At 39.3% G+C, this 15,632-nt stretch overlaps 2 protein-coding genes across 2 annotated transcripts; both read right to left on the bottom strand.

The window, feature by feature from the left end:
- Positions 1-4,033: 4,033 nt before the first annotated feature.
- LOC308077519 (uncharacterized protein) lies at positions 4,034-7,854 on the bottom strand (the record flags this gene model as incomplete). The annotated part of the gene is made up of 9 exons (XM_080418267.1): positions 7,759-7,854; positions 7,331-7,396; positions 7,095-7,229; positions 6,712-7,006; positions 6,325-6,610; positions 5,871-6,082; positions 4,645-4,850; positions 4,270-4,429; positions 4,034-4,117 (listed from the first exon to the last, which is right to left on the bottom strand). The coding sequence occupies exons 2-9, from the start codon at positions 7,393-7,395 to the stop codon at positions 4,034-4,036; spliced, it is 1,443 nt and encodes a 480-aa protein (XP_080274393.1). The 5' UTR covers position 7,396; positions 7,759-7,854.
- A 2,782-nt stretch (positions 7,855-10,636) lies between these two features.
- On the bottom strand, positions 10,637-15,188 carry LOC308076796 (uncharacterized protein). Its single transcript, XM_080417277.1, has 7 exons — positions 14,741-15,188; positions 12,614-13,256; positions 11,857-12,485; positions 11,676-11,752; positions 11,411-11,588; positions 10,994-11,070; positions 10,637-10,862 (listed from the first exon to the last, which is right to left on the bottom strand). Exons 2-7 carry the CDS (start codon positions 13,251-13,253, stop codon positions 10,793-10,795), a joined length of 1,671 nt encoding a protein of 556 aa, XP_080273403.1. The 5' UTR covers positions 13,254-13,256; positions 14,741-15,188; the 3' UTR covers positions 10,637-10,792.
- Between the last annotated feature and the right edge of the window lie 444 nt (positions 15,189-15,632).

Here is a 15,632-nt window from a genome sequence, read left to right as displayed (position 1 = left end):
CACCCAACAGCGCTATATAGCTTGAAACATCACAGCACTAGTAGGTGCAAAAGACCATGTCATACACTTTTCATACTTTTTGGGGGGTTTATTCCATCTTGCACTGATCTTCGCTCTGCAAAGAGCCCAATTGTGGCCACAGCACTATTAGGTGCAAGACAGCATGTGTCATATTACAGCCCTACAGTGTACTAGTTGTATTTTTTTGGTTTCTTTAATTTTGCACTGATCTTCTCTTACAAAAAGAATGGGTCTTGGATGTGATCATTTTTAAATTGTTCACAAGACAAATTGTTGTAACCTTTGTTTCCTTGTTACATGAGTGCCCATATATATTCAACTCTGTAAAAAAAGGTGTATTTAGAATGCTTATGTAAATATTTTGTACATTATAAACAGTTGTAAATATTTTGTACATTATAAACATTGTGGGCACAGCACTATTAGGTGCAAGACAGCATGTGTCATATTACAGCCCTAAAGTGTACTAGTTGTATTTTTTTGGTTTCTTTAATTTTGCACTGATCTCCTCTTACAAAAAGAATGGGTCTTGGATGTGATCATTTTTAAATTGTTCACAAGACAAATTGTTGTAACCTTTGTGTCCTTGTTACATGAGTGCCCTTATATATTCAACTCTGTAAAAAAAGGTGTATTTAGAATGCTTATGTAAATATTTTGTACATTATAAACAGTTGTAAATATATTGTACATTATAAACATTGTGGGCACAGCACTATTAGGTGCAAGACAGCATGTGTCATATTACAGCCCTACAGTGTACTAGTTGTATTTTTTTGGTTTCTTTAATTTTGCACTGATCTCCTCTTACAAAAAGAATGGGTCTTGGATGTGATCATTTTTAAATTGTTCACAAGACAAATTGTTGTAACCTTTGTTTCCTTGTTACATGAGTGCCCATATATATTCAACTCTGTAAAAAAAGGTGTATTTAGAATGCTTATGTAAATATTTTGTACATTATAAACAGTTGTAAATATTTTGTACATTATAAACATTGTGGGCACAGCACTATTAGGTGCAAGACAGCATGTGTCATATTACAGCCCTACAGTGTACTAGTTGTATTTTTTTGGTTTCTTTAATTTTGCACTGATCTCCTCTTACAAAAAGAATGGGTCTTGGATGTGATCATTTTTAAATTGTTCACAAGACAAATTGTTGTAACCTTTGTTTCCTTGTTACATGAGTGCCCATATATATTCAACTCTGTAAAAAAAGGTGTATTTAGAATGCTTATGTAAATATTTTGTACATTATAAACAGTTGTAAATATTTTGTACATTATAAACATTGTGGGCACAGCACTATTAGGTGCAAGACAGCATGTGTCATATTACAGCCCTACAGTGTACTAGTTGTATTTTTTTGGTTTCTTTAATTTTGCACTGATCTTCTCTTACAAAAAGAATGGGTCTTGGATGTGATCATTTTTAAATTGTTCACAAGACAAATTGTTGTAACCTTTGTTTCCTTATGTTACATGAGTGCCCATATATATTCAACTCTGTACAAAAAGGTGTATTTAGAATGCTTATGTAAATATTTTGTACATTATAAACAGTTGTAAATATTTTGTACATTATAAACAGTTGTAAATATTTTGTACATTATAAACAGTTTTAAATATTTTGTACATTATAAACAGTTGTAACATAACACTTTGAAGTAAAGATATGCTATGTAACATCATTCTCAGTATGGATCATTTTATGCAGCAAGAATAACACATTTTATATAATTGAAATGTTTATTTCACAAAAATATTGAAAAATACATACATTAGATACAGAATATACACATTGCACTGTGACCCGGTATCTGGAAGCCAAGAATCAGCATGTCATTTATTGTCGACTAAAAAGAATGACAAAGTGTCCATCGAATACCTTTCACCGACGAAAACCAAATTAAAAAATATGACTAAATATATTGACTTTCGTCAACAAATAAAAAGCAAACTAAAATGTTAGGGAGGGAATAGTGGACAAGAGATCCAGTAGAACTAAAAGACAAGTGACTTCATGTTCGGTTGCGCTCGGGTGTTGTGCTCTGAAAATGGCAGATCTACAAGCTCACATTGTCAGCTTGTACATCGGCTATTTACAACATGCAACCAAGTGTAAAATCAGTCATTACAACGCCATCAAGGCACAGGCGAAATACATTTTAGTCAACTAAATGAACTGTAGATTTAGTCGACTAAAACTAACATTTCAGATTACTAAAATATGACAAAATGGAATTTGATTCAAAAGACTGACTAAAACTAAAAGATTTCCTGTCCTGTCAAAATGAACACGGCATCACAGGTTTACAAAGTAAAGGAGAAATTTGCTTTCGTACATCGTTCCCATCCCAATGTTATTTCCATAGAAAGAAGGGGGGGGGGGGGGAGTGGCAAGGGCGATCATACAAGAGAACGAAAAAAGCCAACACAAGTTATCTACATATTTACACTGGTACCTGAGATAAGATATGACAAAGGGTGCATGAGCATAGCAGCAATGTACACTGTGCATGAAATATTTATGGACGTTGGTTAAGGTGCTTTGAGGGGTGGGAGTCTGGGGGAGCACAATAAAAGACACAAGTCAGTGCGTTACACATGGGATTATGGTGCAAAATGTCAGTGCGTGTCTACTGCATAATCCACATAAAGTAGAGTGACCCTGGTTTAATCCGTAAATAGTTCCTTGAGAGAGCAAAGAGAAAAAAAAAGACTAGCTAATTCTGAGTCATTTTGTCCCTTGTATAATCCACCGGTGTGTTCAATGGAAGAATGTCACTTGTATGGTGGATGTCACTGGTCTTTCTCTGGCAACCGAGTCATTTTGTCCCTGGTGTAATCCACCGGTGTGTTCAATGGAAGAATGTCACTTGGATGGTGGATGTCACTGGTCTTTCTCTGGCAACGATTGACCTTTGAAAACACAAAAGGTAGTTGTCATTATTTGAAGTTGATCACTGGTCAGGCACAGTTTGTTATTGTAATCATCAAGAAGAAAAAATATGAAGTTTTCAATAGTCCAATATTTCACTTTAGAAGTTATATTACAGGGAAAATTTTAGTTTTCTAAGATTCCAATCATATGTGATGGACCTGCATACACACGCACACACACACACACACACGTCAACCTTTATGTCCACACAAATGAGAGCATATAAGTACACAAATGTTACGGTGCAGTAAGATTACATTCGGAAAATCATGGCATGTCTTCATGATACAATAAGTACGTCACTCAATACTCTATGACTGCAAATTATAGCAGAGACAGCAGAATCATTGGCCATACTTTTTGGTCATCCCCAGTTGTTTGAAACCTCTAACAACCAGTCTGTAGTTATGTTCTAGGCTGCCAAATATAAAAACAAATAGTCTGCACCTATAGCCCAGCTCTGAGATGGTATGTAGGAGTGGTTGGTATTTAATGACCGTGGACATAAAAGCTTTCTCTAGGCTAGGATCAAAGGTGCATGTTATCTCTAATACACACTTGTGAAATCTTCATCAACCACAACAACATCTGGTGTATTAGCTGTCAAAAATGTCTGGGTTATCACAGAGATGAAACATGGATGGAATGACACGGGAATGTTTGTACAGTCTTACTGAGGGTGCATGATATTTTCATATGTCCTTTGCTATGAGTTCCACTATTCTACCATGGCGTGCAATGTACATCCCTTTGTATGCATAACAGCCATTCAAGATGTGTGAGTGTTTCAGTGATATGTTCTGTGGTGTGGTGCAGACAATGAGGGACATGAGGTGTGGGAAACCAGATTGAAATGTTGAGTCTGGTGGGCACACGCACACACACACACACACACACAGTATCACTCACCTGTTCCTCTGCTGGCTTGTCTCTGTAACAACTCTTCGATGGTTGGTGCTGGTACACCACACAAAACTCCTAGGCGCCTGGCATCGTCTGGTCTTTTGATGCTCCTTGCAGGCATCCCTGATCCGGACAACCTTTTCTGCAGGACAGCGTTCAGAAGTTCAGGGATGTAGCTGTAGTCCTTCTCCTCCTTCTTCACCACCACTCTGTAGCTCTTTGTCTTCTTGCTGAACATTTTGCCATGACTAATAGAGCAAGAGTAACAGTGATTGCAATTAACGCTAAAATTTATTATAGAAATATTTAGAATAACATAATAGAATAATTCATACATGCATGCACATATATTGAATACTTGCAAAAATCTTGAGATAGCGTCATGTAGAACATACCTCACTGTTCCATCTGCCTTTAGTTTGGGTGATCTGTGGACGTGATGGTTGTAGTCCAATGCGGCCAGCAGCATCCGTGCTCCATACACAGGGGGGGAGAATGAAAAGCGTTTGGAAGCGTACATCAGCATGTGGTTGTGGAAAGACTCCAGGTCACCAGTTGACCTAAACATTGAAATGCAGGAGGAATAATGTTATTTGACATTAGGGAATAATGTTATTTGACATAAGAGCACATTTCCATGCAACATCCAATGTAAATACATTGCAGTTGCACACTAATTATCCCCATAAATACCCTACATTATTGTCAATTTTGCATTTGTAGCATGGTCCTTTTTTTTGGGTAACTCCAGACATAACAAAACAGATCTACTGACCTGAAAGTCAGGTAATGGTGGATAGACTTGAGCCAGCGTGCGTTCAAAACTATCTCTGCAAGTTTCTGATGCGCTGTTGATTCGGCCTGCATCCATGGCTTGTCTCTATCTGTTGCTGTCAAGGGCATCTTGTGGTCACAGGCACCGTTGTTATGGATCCAGGTGTGTTCATCCAGCACATGGTGTAAGACCCCAGTCCACTTATCCTAAACAAAACACAGAATTAAACATTTCTGTTGTTTTTACAACATCAACTCTCTAGACTTACCACAGCAAAATTGCCGATCTACAAGCTCACAACACGTCAGGTAGTGACCCGTTGTGAGCTTGTAGGTGACGTAAATGTGCTTTTTTTGGGCTAATGCGCCCTCAAAAATCTTAATCCTAGGGTTCAGGTTTTTTTTCAAATAAAGGTGCTTACATGCAAACCTTCAAAAGTGATTCTGTGATCTAACTATGTAGGCGAAAACTACATAATGACGTCACTGAGCGGTGGTGATAAGCAGATAGGTGGCCACCACAGCACAAGGTGATGTGTTTACTCTTCCAGATCGCTTGTGTGGGTTCAGGACAATGTGATTCATTCAAGGCAGTAAAATGTGATAGTTTGTGTTTCGAAATACTTACAAAAAATGTGTCATAGTCATCAGACTTCTCGCAGCAGTACCAGAAGTGATTGCAGATGTGTTGATTCCAGTGATTGAGGATTGAGCAGTTCTTTAACAGACCAGCCTGAAAATGCAATAGAATAAAATAGTTTTCATTGTGGGCACTCGTTTTAACCACTTGAATTGAGACAAAAGGTGTAGGTAGGGTGAGAAGTAGATGAGTAGGGTGGGGTGAGAAGTAAATTATATTTTTCATATACATTACATGTGTTACATCATCCATGCACATTATAATCAGTGTTCTTTTGAGTTTCCACTTCAAATCATACTTTTTAATTACACTGGATTTGACCAAAATTACACTTACAGCACGTATCTTCTTTCCAAGGTTCTTGGCTCCATGCCAAATGTCGAACGAGTGAATAACTCCACTGTCTTTGTACTGCCCCTTGGCTGAAAAACAATGTTGGCATAATGAAAACATGGAATATATGACCTGGTCATACTCAGGTCAATTTGGTCTATGATTGTGAGATAATGCTCCAATAGCAAAAACAGTAGTATGAAGTGTAATGTATCAATACAATATGTCTTACTAAAAAGACATCCAATTTGTACATGGGCATCTGTGCAGATCTCCGACAGCTTCAGTTCTGCATGGAGCTTGTCAAATGTTTTGATGAATGCCTCCCTCTCCATAATCACAGAGTTTCGCCCAGTTTCTCTCTTGTCGATGTTGACCAAATGGATTATTTCTTTTGTGTCATTATCCATGGTGGTATAACTGCAATACTGTGCACAGTAACCGGGACTGTCCATCCGACCATCACCTGGCATAAACAAAAACATAAATATAGGAATGAGAACCGTTAGCCCTCTCATAACTACATTATCATTCAGCCAAGCTAGTTTGTTCTAAAAACATTAGATCATGTCATTCAACTGAAATGTATCTGTACTCATCAGAAATAGCTTGTGTTAAACCCCACATTCAAATGAGTGGTCATGAGAACATAAGTCTATAATCAATCATACATTTGGACTGTGTATTGTGCTATATATGGACACTCACCCAGGGCCACAACTTTGTCTTTGGTTTGTAGTCTAGTGATTATCGCAGTCCTCTTTCTGTTCCAGAACTCTGTGATCGTGTTAACACAGTAGAGGTCTTGGATCTTGTGGAATGTGGTCTTGTTCACCATGCCCATATTCATGAACTTCAATAGGAGAGTAACCTTGGCGTAGTTGTTTCCCGAGATGAGGACATTGCAGGACAGAAGGAAGTCTCCAACCAGCATTCCATAATTCAGATACGGCTGGGATGACCACTTCCACACAGTGTGACCCTGTTTACAAAACTGGAAAACATGCAGGATAATTAGATGCAATAACGTACAACATCTGCAAACTGAAAACGCATTCAAAAGCACAGTAAAGGACACTAAAAACAAAAACTCACCCATTCAATGATGGCTGCTGTACCCCTAGATGTAATCCCAACATCAAACGGTTGTTTGATTCTACAGTGTTTACACTCTTGCTCTGGTAGCTGTAGATGTTCCACTAGTTGACGCAGAGACATGTGGTACGCTATACAGGCAGGTTGTTCGAGAATGTTAGGCCCGGCCTGGATATCATGTTCTGGATCTGGAGTGTTAATGGATTCTTCTTCGTCAGCTCCCCCATCATGGACAGACTCATCAAGACTGATGAGTGGAAGATGATCAATGCTGACTTTTAGAGCACCACCACAACTGCAGGAAAAATTGTATCAAATTCAGAAATAATCACAACAAAATGATATCTCAATGACATCAGCATATATAGGTTATAATAACCTACCGAACATATAAGCGGGGCCGATAATCATCTTCACTGTCATCCTCCTCACTGTCGTAGTCTCTTGTCAGATAATCCTCAGACGATGACAATGGCAAACTCCCATAATGCCAGGACTCATCATCTTCCCACTCAATGCTGCCGAATAAAATGTGTAGAGTACTTAGTACTTGTAATAATGCAACAATTGATATTGTTGGTACTGCTTTATGTTGTAAAAAATTCAAAGGTCAACTCACGTAGCATTATGGAGGCTGTTGAACTCCTCTGCGTCGATGGTCTCATTCAAATCCAATGAGGACATACTGGGGTAAACAATAAAATAAATTGAATTCATACACTAATACATGATCACAAAAAATATATACATAAAAAGAGTAAACTTGATAGCCTGATCATAGAAGGCAAGGAGAGAGAGCAATTAACACTGAATGGCCCAAGTTCGAATGATGTGACATTTTTTTGTCTAACCACGCATCTATGTGTGACACCACAGAGTGAGCCAACAATGTTAATATTGTTTTGTATGCAAGAGACTCTCATACCAAGATACTTGATGAACAATGGCATATGGTTAAAACACACATTGTATGTGTGCAGTAGAAACTAACACACTCTGAAACAATACACAGGCCTACTGGTGATTTAGCTAGAACAGAGCACAAACCTAATTTCAAACTGATGAGCAGCAGCTTCCTGAAATGGGATTTCCACCTCCACTGGCTGGACATCAAGGGAATTATCCTCCTCCCTTCAAGAAAAAATACCAGAACATCCACAATATTGCCTGATCATAGAAGGCAAGGAGAGAGAGCAATTAACACTGAATGGCCCAAGTTAGAATGATGTGACATTTTTCAGTCTTTTGTCTAACCACGCATCTATGTGTGACACCACAGAGTGAGCCAACAATGTTAATATTGTTTTGTATGCAAGAGACTCTCATACCAAGATACTTGATGAACAATGGCATATGGTTAAAACACACATTGTATGTGTGCAGTAGAAACTAACACACTCTGAAACAATACACAGGCCTACTGGTGATTTAGCTAGAACAGAGCACAAACCTAATTTCAAACTGATGAGCAGCAGCTTCCTGAAATGGGATTTCCACCTCCACTGGCTGGACATCAAGGGAATTATCCTCCTCCCTTCAAGAAAAAATACCAGAACATCCACAATATTGCCTGATCATAGAAGGCAAGGAGAGAGAGCAATTAACACTGAATGGCCCAAGTTAGAATGATGTGACATTTTTCAGTCTTTTGTCTAACCACGCATCTATGTGTGACACCACAGAGTGAGCCAACAATGTTAATATTGTTTTGTATGCAAGAGACTCTCATACCAAGATACTTGATGAACAATGGCATATGGTTAAAACACACATTGTATGTGTGCAGTAGAAACTAACACACTCTGAAACAATACACAGGCCTACTGGTGATTTAGCTAGAACAGAGCACAAACCTCATTTCAAACTGACGAGCAGCAGCTTCCTGAAATGGGATTTCCACCTCCACTGGCTGGAAATCAAGGGAATTATCCTCCTCCCTTCAAGAAAAAATACCAGAACATCAACAATATTGTTTTGTTACAAGTGCAGAGATGGAATGAGTAAACTTGATAGCCACATCATAGAGGAGAAGGAGAGAGAGAGAGCAATTTAAACATAATGACCTGAGTTAGAATGATGAGACATTCTTCACTCCTTTGTCTAAGCACCCAGCCACTCCTTTGTCTAACCACCCAGCTACTCCTTTGTCTAACCACCCAGCTATGTGTGACATCACAGAGTGAGCCAACACTCTTCTTTGTTATTGCAATTGTTTGTGTTATATTGTTTTCTATGCAAGACACTCTCATACCACATACTTGAAAAAATAACTTTGTATTAGGCCAATGTAAAACAGATGTGCAGTAGATAATAATGCAATCTGAAACAATTAATACATATGCCTACTGGTGGTTTAAAAGGTCAATGTATCCTGTAGCAAAAACAACACAAACCTAATTTCCATCAGATGAACTGCAGCTTCCTGTGAAGCGATTTCTTCCTCCAGTTGTGGCATATCAAGGAATCTATCATCATCCCTGTAAAATAACCATTCAGTTTAGCAAAATATTAATACAAGAAGCAATGTTATCTACACATTAAAAAAGTACAACGCGACATACTCTCTCTCGCTCTTTGAAATGCTCGAGATTGAAGATGGGGGAGGGGGTCTCTTCCGAGGACCCTTGAACGGCGTTGATTGAGACTCATCTCTCTCATAACTACAAAGAAAAAGATCAGAAAAAAAAGATTAGGGGGGTTTATTTCTCAGGCATCTACTTTCTGCTGGTGTAGAGAGCATACTACGCTACATTAATGTTATGCTTCTATGAAGAACGTACAACTATCTCGGTCTTGCTATGAAACTCAGCAACCGAACAGATGGACATGAGATGCCACTAGCTGTAGTATACAACCCTCGTAGACGTATTTATAATTTAATAAATACGTCTACGAGGGTTGTATAGTACAGCTAAGATGCCACAGTAAAATAAAATACGCTAAACCAGGAATGGGTAAAAAAACAACCACTAACCTAGTATAAATGCCTAACAAGATTAGAATACCCACTGTAAAGTAAAATATGACTTACTGGTCGAGTAGAAGTAACGCAACTTCTTCGTCCGTCTTCAGAGACTTTGCTTCTTTTATTAGTCTCCACCGTTCAATAGCCGTTCCGATGTAAATTCGGGTCTTTGATTTCACCTTTCTCCTTTCTTTAAAGGCAGACTTCTTCTCTTCACTAACAGCTTTACTCTCTTCACTCTTCTTTATTCTTTTGGCTTGTATTTCTGTAGTTTGGAGAGCTGGAATCGGTATTTTGCTCTGCTCACTGGGCGCCGCCATGTTGAAAACAAACTGTGCACACGCAGGAGGGGGCGCGCTATAGCACGCGCACAGAGGCACGCCCCCATTCTATCCTGATTGGACGAAGACCCGACACCTACCATGGAAAACCGAAACTGCATTTTCTCCCCACAGGGGGGGGGGGGGACTCCTTACATGGACAGGACACCCTATAGTAACGAGTACTATCAGAACATATACCCATTTTGCAATTATTTGACACTTTGCAAATCACTTACACTACCTTTAACGGAAGCGTCACAAGAAAAAAGAGCATCTTGAAGGAAATACTTACTACCTGTTAATCCAATTAGGGAAGGAAATGTTCATAAAAATGTATTATACCAGTGACATCCTTCAGCCCAAAATGGGTCATTGCTGCTGCCAGGAACAGTGCTGCTGTGTCTTTATCCACAAACTCTTTGTAGGCATTGAATGCAGCATGTGGGCCTTTCTTTGCATTGCTGCACCTAAGACGTATTAAGAGTTTGAGATGATTAAGAGTGCACTATATTGTGCCACACACACACACACACACACACACACACACACACACACACACACACACACACACACACACACACACACACACACACACACACACACACACACACGATACCGAGGCGAAATTCATGGGGGCCGGTGTTCACTGTAGAAACACACATGCACGCACACAGACACGACACACACACAATGAAACAAGAATACACTAACCGTGGAAACTTTTCATACCAAGCCTAAATTCATGGCGGCTGGTGTTCGCTGGTTACAGGACATCATAGAAAACATATCTCTCTCACTCACTCACACAAACACATACACACAGACACTTGATACCAGGCCGAAATTCATGGGGCCGGTGTTCACTGAAGAATAAAAAGAACATAGAGTTAAACAGGTGAAAAACAGAGACTAAATTTTGAGCATTGAAGTAATGTGAACTTAAAGTAATTTTGAATATGAACAGTTACATTTTCAGTTAAATGGTTTTACAAACCTGAGCTTGTTCATGTTTGACAGCAAGGTACCGTGGTCTTTGGCAGATGCGTCTTTGAAGAAGAGTTTATGATATATCTGAATGACATAGCAGAAACAAATGTTTGAAGATTACATCTATGCCATTGTTAATTCATTTCCAAATCATTAGTAGAATGCTTTTTTTTTTCTTTAATGTTTTTTTAAATGTTAATCAAACATGGTTAAATTCGCATCAAAACCGTTTTGTATTACTTATTCTCTTAGACAAGGGCATTGTGCTTTTCAATAAAAAGATATCCTCAAAGTCAGATTATTCTCATAGTTAGGTGCTACAAACTCATGTTGAAGCTTCGAATCCCCTACATGCTATTTGATTTTAGTATTAGACAAATAAATAATTTCCTGAAACATCTGTTGACTTTTTCGATTCACTCACTTCAAAAAGATTTCTAATAGCGTGCCAATCTTCAAACTTGAAATGCAGTCCTTCAAGTCTCTGTTCGGCTGATCGTCCGTCTGCAAAGCACCACTGTATGTTGCGACTGGCACCTTCAGTCAGCCTGTCGCCTCCAACCAGGAGCGTTGCCAAACCATCCTTGCCCTGTGGAACATAGCTACAAAATACACAAAACTCTTATCACACCATCGAGCCACACCCTCTCTCTGAAACACTCACAGAATTCACATTTTAAAGCACTTACTTGCTCTGGATATGCAGAAGAATGTCTGCCAGGTCACTAGACTGGCTCTCATTTTTAAAGATGAGACCAAGGGGATGCTATGAGGAGACAATATATTGATTATAATAAGACAGGCTTATGTCTATAGCCGTACACAGTGACAGTGATGGTTAATTACATTGTTTAACTAAACAGCACTTACATGGGTGGAGGCCTTAGACATGTTCTCCAAATATTCATGTGGAATGTGACGGACCACACTGTCACTCAAGGGCTTGAAGGCGTCAAGATGTTGGGTGAGGATTCTGGCTCCGAGGACAATGAATGCACTTCGCATGCTTTTTTGATCTTCCTCTGACGGAAGAGAGTCCAGAATGTCGTACTCTGCGACAGACTGTGGTGGTTTCTCGTTGCTGAGGTGGTGTGTGGATACTCGGTCTTCCACAGCCATATGGTGAGTCCAGTGTATGGATTTGTTGGTTTGATCTATTGACTGGTGGTGTGTGGGCATGTAGAAGTCCAGATTGTCCAGTATTACTGAGTAGCTCGGTGGTGGCTTGGTTGACTCTAGGCTTACTGGTGGTGATGCAGCTTTTGGTGATGGCAAGACATGGTCATCTTCAGCAGGCATCAATAAACCGTAATCCAGTAATTCACTGGTCTGTGGTGAAGTGCTTGGTAGGACATCCATGTCCTGGATGTCCTCTGTGACACTTGAATCTTTTGCAGCTTCGCTGCCCTGCTGTGAAGTGCTTGGTTCCTCCTCCATGTCCTGGACGTCCTCTGTGACACTTAACTGTTTTGCGGCTGAAGTGCTCGGTGTTGCTCCTTCTATTGTAAAAACAATAAATAAAATATTAGGAAATCATTAAAAACTATTACATTTACGGCTCTGAGAATGAAGAACACAAAAGAGGAAAAAAACAATTTTCAGAGTGTAAAAAGCATGTCCCTCTTACCAGACAAGTCAAGCTTTTCCAGACATCTCCTTATGTCCCCATCTGAGTCTTGCTGGGGGTTGAGGAACAATTCGTTTGCAGCTTTGAGCTGCTGAAGTGCATCACCACACGTGTCCGCCAGTGCACGTTGTTTCCTGACTGCTGTGTCATGGTTGGTTGAAATCCCTAACTTGCAGAGTCTTTGAAACACAGCCTTTTTTGCACCACCATACTGTAGAACACTGTTTATGTAGTATGCAAAAGCAGATGGGAGTTTCTCATGTCTTCCTCTCAAGAGTACAGATGCAGCAGCACAGGTTTTGAGTGGAGACTGGCGTGTGATGGTGGACAACAGTGAGAACAGAAATGGAGCCAGACGCTGGAGATCTGACTCCATCTTGGCAAATGAGAAGGACTTCAAGTCGTTGGGAGAACAACGAAAGAGCATGAAATCTCTTAATTGTTTAGGATGGCAAAGTCTCTTGCATTCATCGTCTAGGGGACCAAGCACAGATTCTTTGATTTCGTTCAACAGCATGTCATGTTTCATGATGAGGTTAGCAGCAGTTGACCATCTCTCCTTTGCAATATTTTCCACAATCCCTGCTGCAGATGTAGGGCATTTCAGTGTGGCTGGTTTAGCTGAAGGGTATCGAATCATTACCTGAAAGATTAAACAGAGAGTGCATTACTATTTACAGTATTGTTGACTGAATAATATTAGGTTTATATAGGTTACAGCTTCTGTTATCAATAAACAGGTAATGGTAATAGGCTTTTGAGCTTTACATTTCCAATCTTTTATCATAAAAAGACAATTCAACAAAACACATTTTTCTTACACCATATTTTCAACACAAAGTGGTATGCAGAGCATTGCAGACCAAAGAGAACGTGGAATGGCCAGGTAAAACTTAATCAGTTGTACATTTAAACGTGAAAATAGCTGCAAAATGCTTGATCTAAGTGAAAACCTTCTCTCTCATTGTTAACTTGCTTGACTGACGGAATGTTGGTGCTGTTCAGTGGTGGAAAGTAACTAAGTACATGTACTCAACTACTGTACTTAAGTGGAGGATTTTTTACTTTACTGGGGTATTTCCATTTTTCTATACTTTTACTCCACTACATCTCAGAGAGAAATATCGAAATTTTAATTCACTGCAATAATTTGAAAACTTTAGTTATTGGTTACTTTGTAGATTTTGATTATTATTAAAAAACAAACATTAACCACTTCAGCCCAAACTTTGGCTATTTGAAAATAGCCGATCTACAAGCTCACGTGTCCAATGGCGACGCGTTGTGAGCTTGTAGATCTGCTATTTTCAAAAGCTTTTTCTACATTTTAAACATTCTGCTTAACTACCTTTACTTTTGGTACTTTGTACATTTTGATGACAATAGTTTTGTAATTTTATTCAAGTACATTTTGAATTCCAGACGTTTACTTGTAACAGAATATTTCTACATTGCAGTAATGATACTTTTACTTAAGTAAACAATTTGATTGTGATTTAGCCACAGAAGTGCAGTGATGGAAACTAACTAAGTACATTTACCCAAGAATTGTACTTACAATACAATTAAAGTACCATTTTGAAGTAATTTTACTTTACTGGAGTAGTTCCAATTTTCTGTACTTTTACTTCTACTCCACTACATCTCAATCTCAGAGGCAAATATTATACTTTTACTCCACTACAATTATTTGTAAACTACAGTTACTAGTAAATTTTGTTTATGATCACATTTTACATTAACCACTTCAGCCCTAAATACATTCTGACTATTTGAAAATTGCCGATCTACAAGCTCAGATGCAATGCAACCTGAGCTTGTACATCTGCTATTTTCAAAAGGGTTTTCTATGTTTGGGAAACTAGAAATGGGACATTCTGCATAATGAGTACTTTTACTTTTGTACTTAGTTTAAGTGTATTTTGATGCCAATACGTTTGTACTTTTACTCGAGTACATTTTGAATTCCAGACTTTTACTTGTAACAGAGTGTTTCTACATTGCAATATTGATACTTTTACTTATAACATTTGGGTACCTTTTCCACCACTGCAGAATTACCTCTGATACTGACGAATAGGCTAATAAATAGCATTACATTAGTACATCTTTGTGAACTTCTCTTACCACTACCACACTTTGTCTTGTCCCAGGGGTTTTTAGTGGCGTTGTTTTGCGATTCGGTGTTGGGGGATGGTGCCTTTGTCTTTTCGCTGCCCGTGGCGTTTTAGAAGGCGATTCTCTGGTCCGTTTCTCTGTTTGAGGTGGTGTGGTTTTGGGTGTAGTTGTGGGTTGGCTCGTAGCGGCCGGTTCGGGACCAGTCTCTTCGGAAAGTTTCCACTTGTTGAGTGTTACTATCGACTCCTCTACTGTTTTAACCAGTCTGGAGCACTTAATGCAAACACGAAAGGATTTGCCCTCCTGTGACTGCAGCTTTAGACCAACTGAAGCCAGACGCAGAAATAAGCTTTTGTTGTCAGGTCCTTCACGTTCGAAAAGTTTCTTGGTATGCCTTAATTTACCGTCTTTACGACAATTCTCTTCACAGAGCCGGCAAAAATCGTGCACATCTGATTCAGACATAACTAATAATGGATACGGTAGATTAATACTATGCTTGCAGTTGCTAACGTTGCTTCTCTCAGCTTGAGTCTGTTACTACTACTGAACAGACGCGCGTTGAGATGACGTCACATGTTTTGGTACGCTGATTGGCTGAAGGAGTTGTCATTCAACACTACTTGTCCCGCCCAGCTCCCACCCTCATCCACATTGCCAGAATGGCGGATCATGCCAGACTCACTCCTGAAATGAAATGGAATTGAGATTTCCGGAGGGAGGGTTTACCAGGCTAGGAATTTCCAGGAAAGGCAAGCCACCAGCTTAAGATGGTGGGAAGACATCCACTGTGCGTTGTAAGCCTGGCATCATGCAACGATGCTCTCTTCAACCTGTGTGGCATCCAGTATGGTGTCTGGAGGCCCTTTGATCCCCTTTTAACCCTTTAAGGCCGGGAAAG

The sequence above is a fragment of the Gymnoscopelus braueri genome (assembly GCF_963280865.1).
Source record: "Gymnoscopelus braueri genome assembly, chromosome: 21".
NCBI lineage: Eukaryota > Metazoa > Chordata > Actinopteri > Myctophiformes > Myctophidae > Gymnoscopelus > Gymnoscopelus braueri.
This window is presented reverse-complemented; position numbering and strand designations above follow the sequence as displayed.

Bases quoted from the DNA above. Each gene is read 5' to 3' on its own strand.
- LOC308076796 (XM_080417277.1), bottom strand. From the start codon at position 13,253: ATGATTCGATACCCTTCAGCTAAACCAGCCACACTGAAATGCCCTACA. The intron at 11,589-11,675 runs GTAAGTGCTTTA...TGTATTTTGTAG, and splicing joins CTTCTGCATATCCAGAGCAA to CTATGTTCCACAGGGCAAGG. The intron at 11,071-11,410 runs GTGAGTGAATCG...TATGTCATTCAG, and splicing joins CTATTAGAAATCTTTTTGAA to ATATATCATAAACTCTTCTT.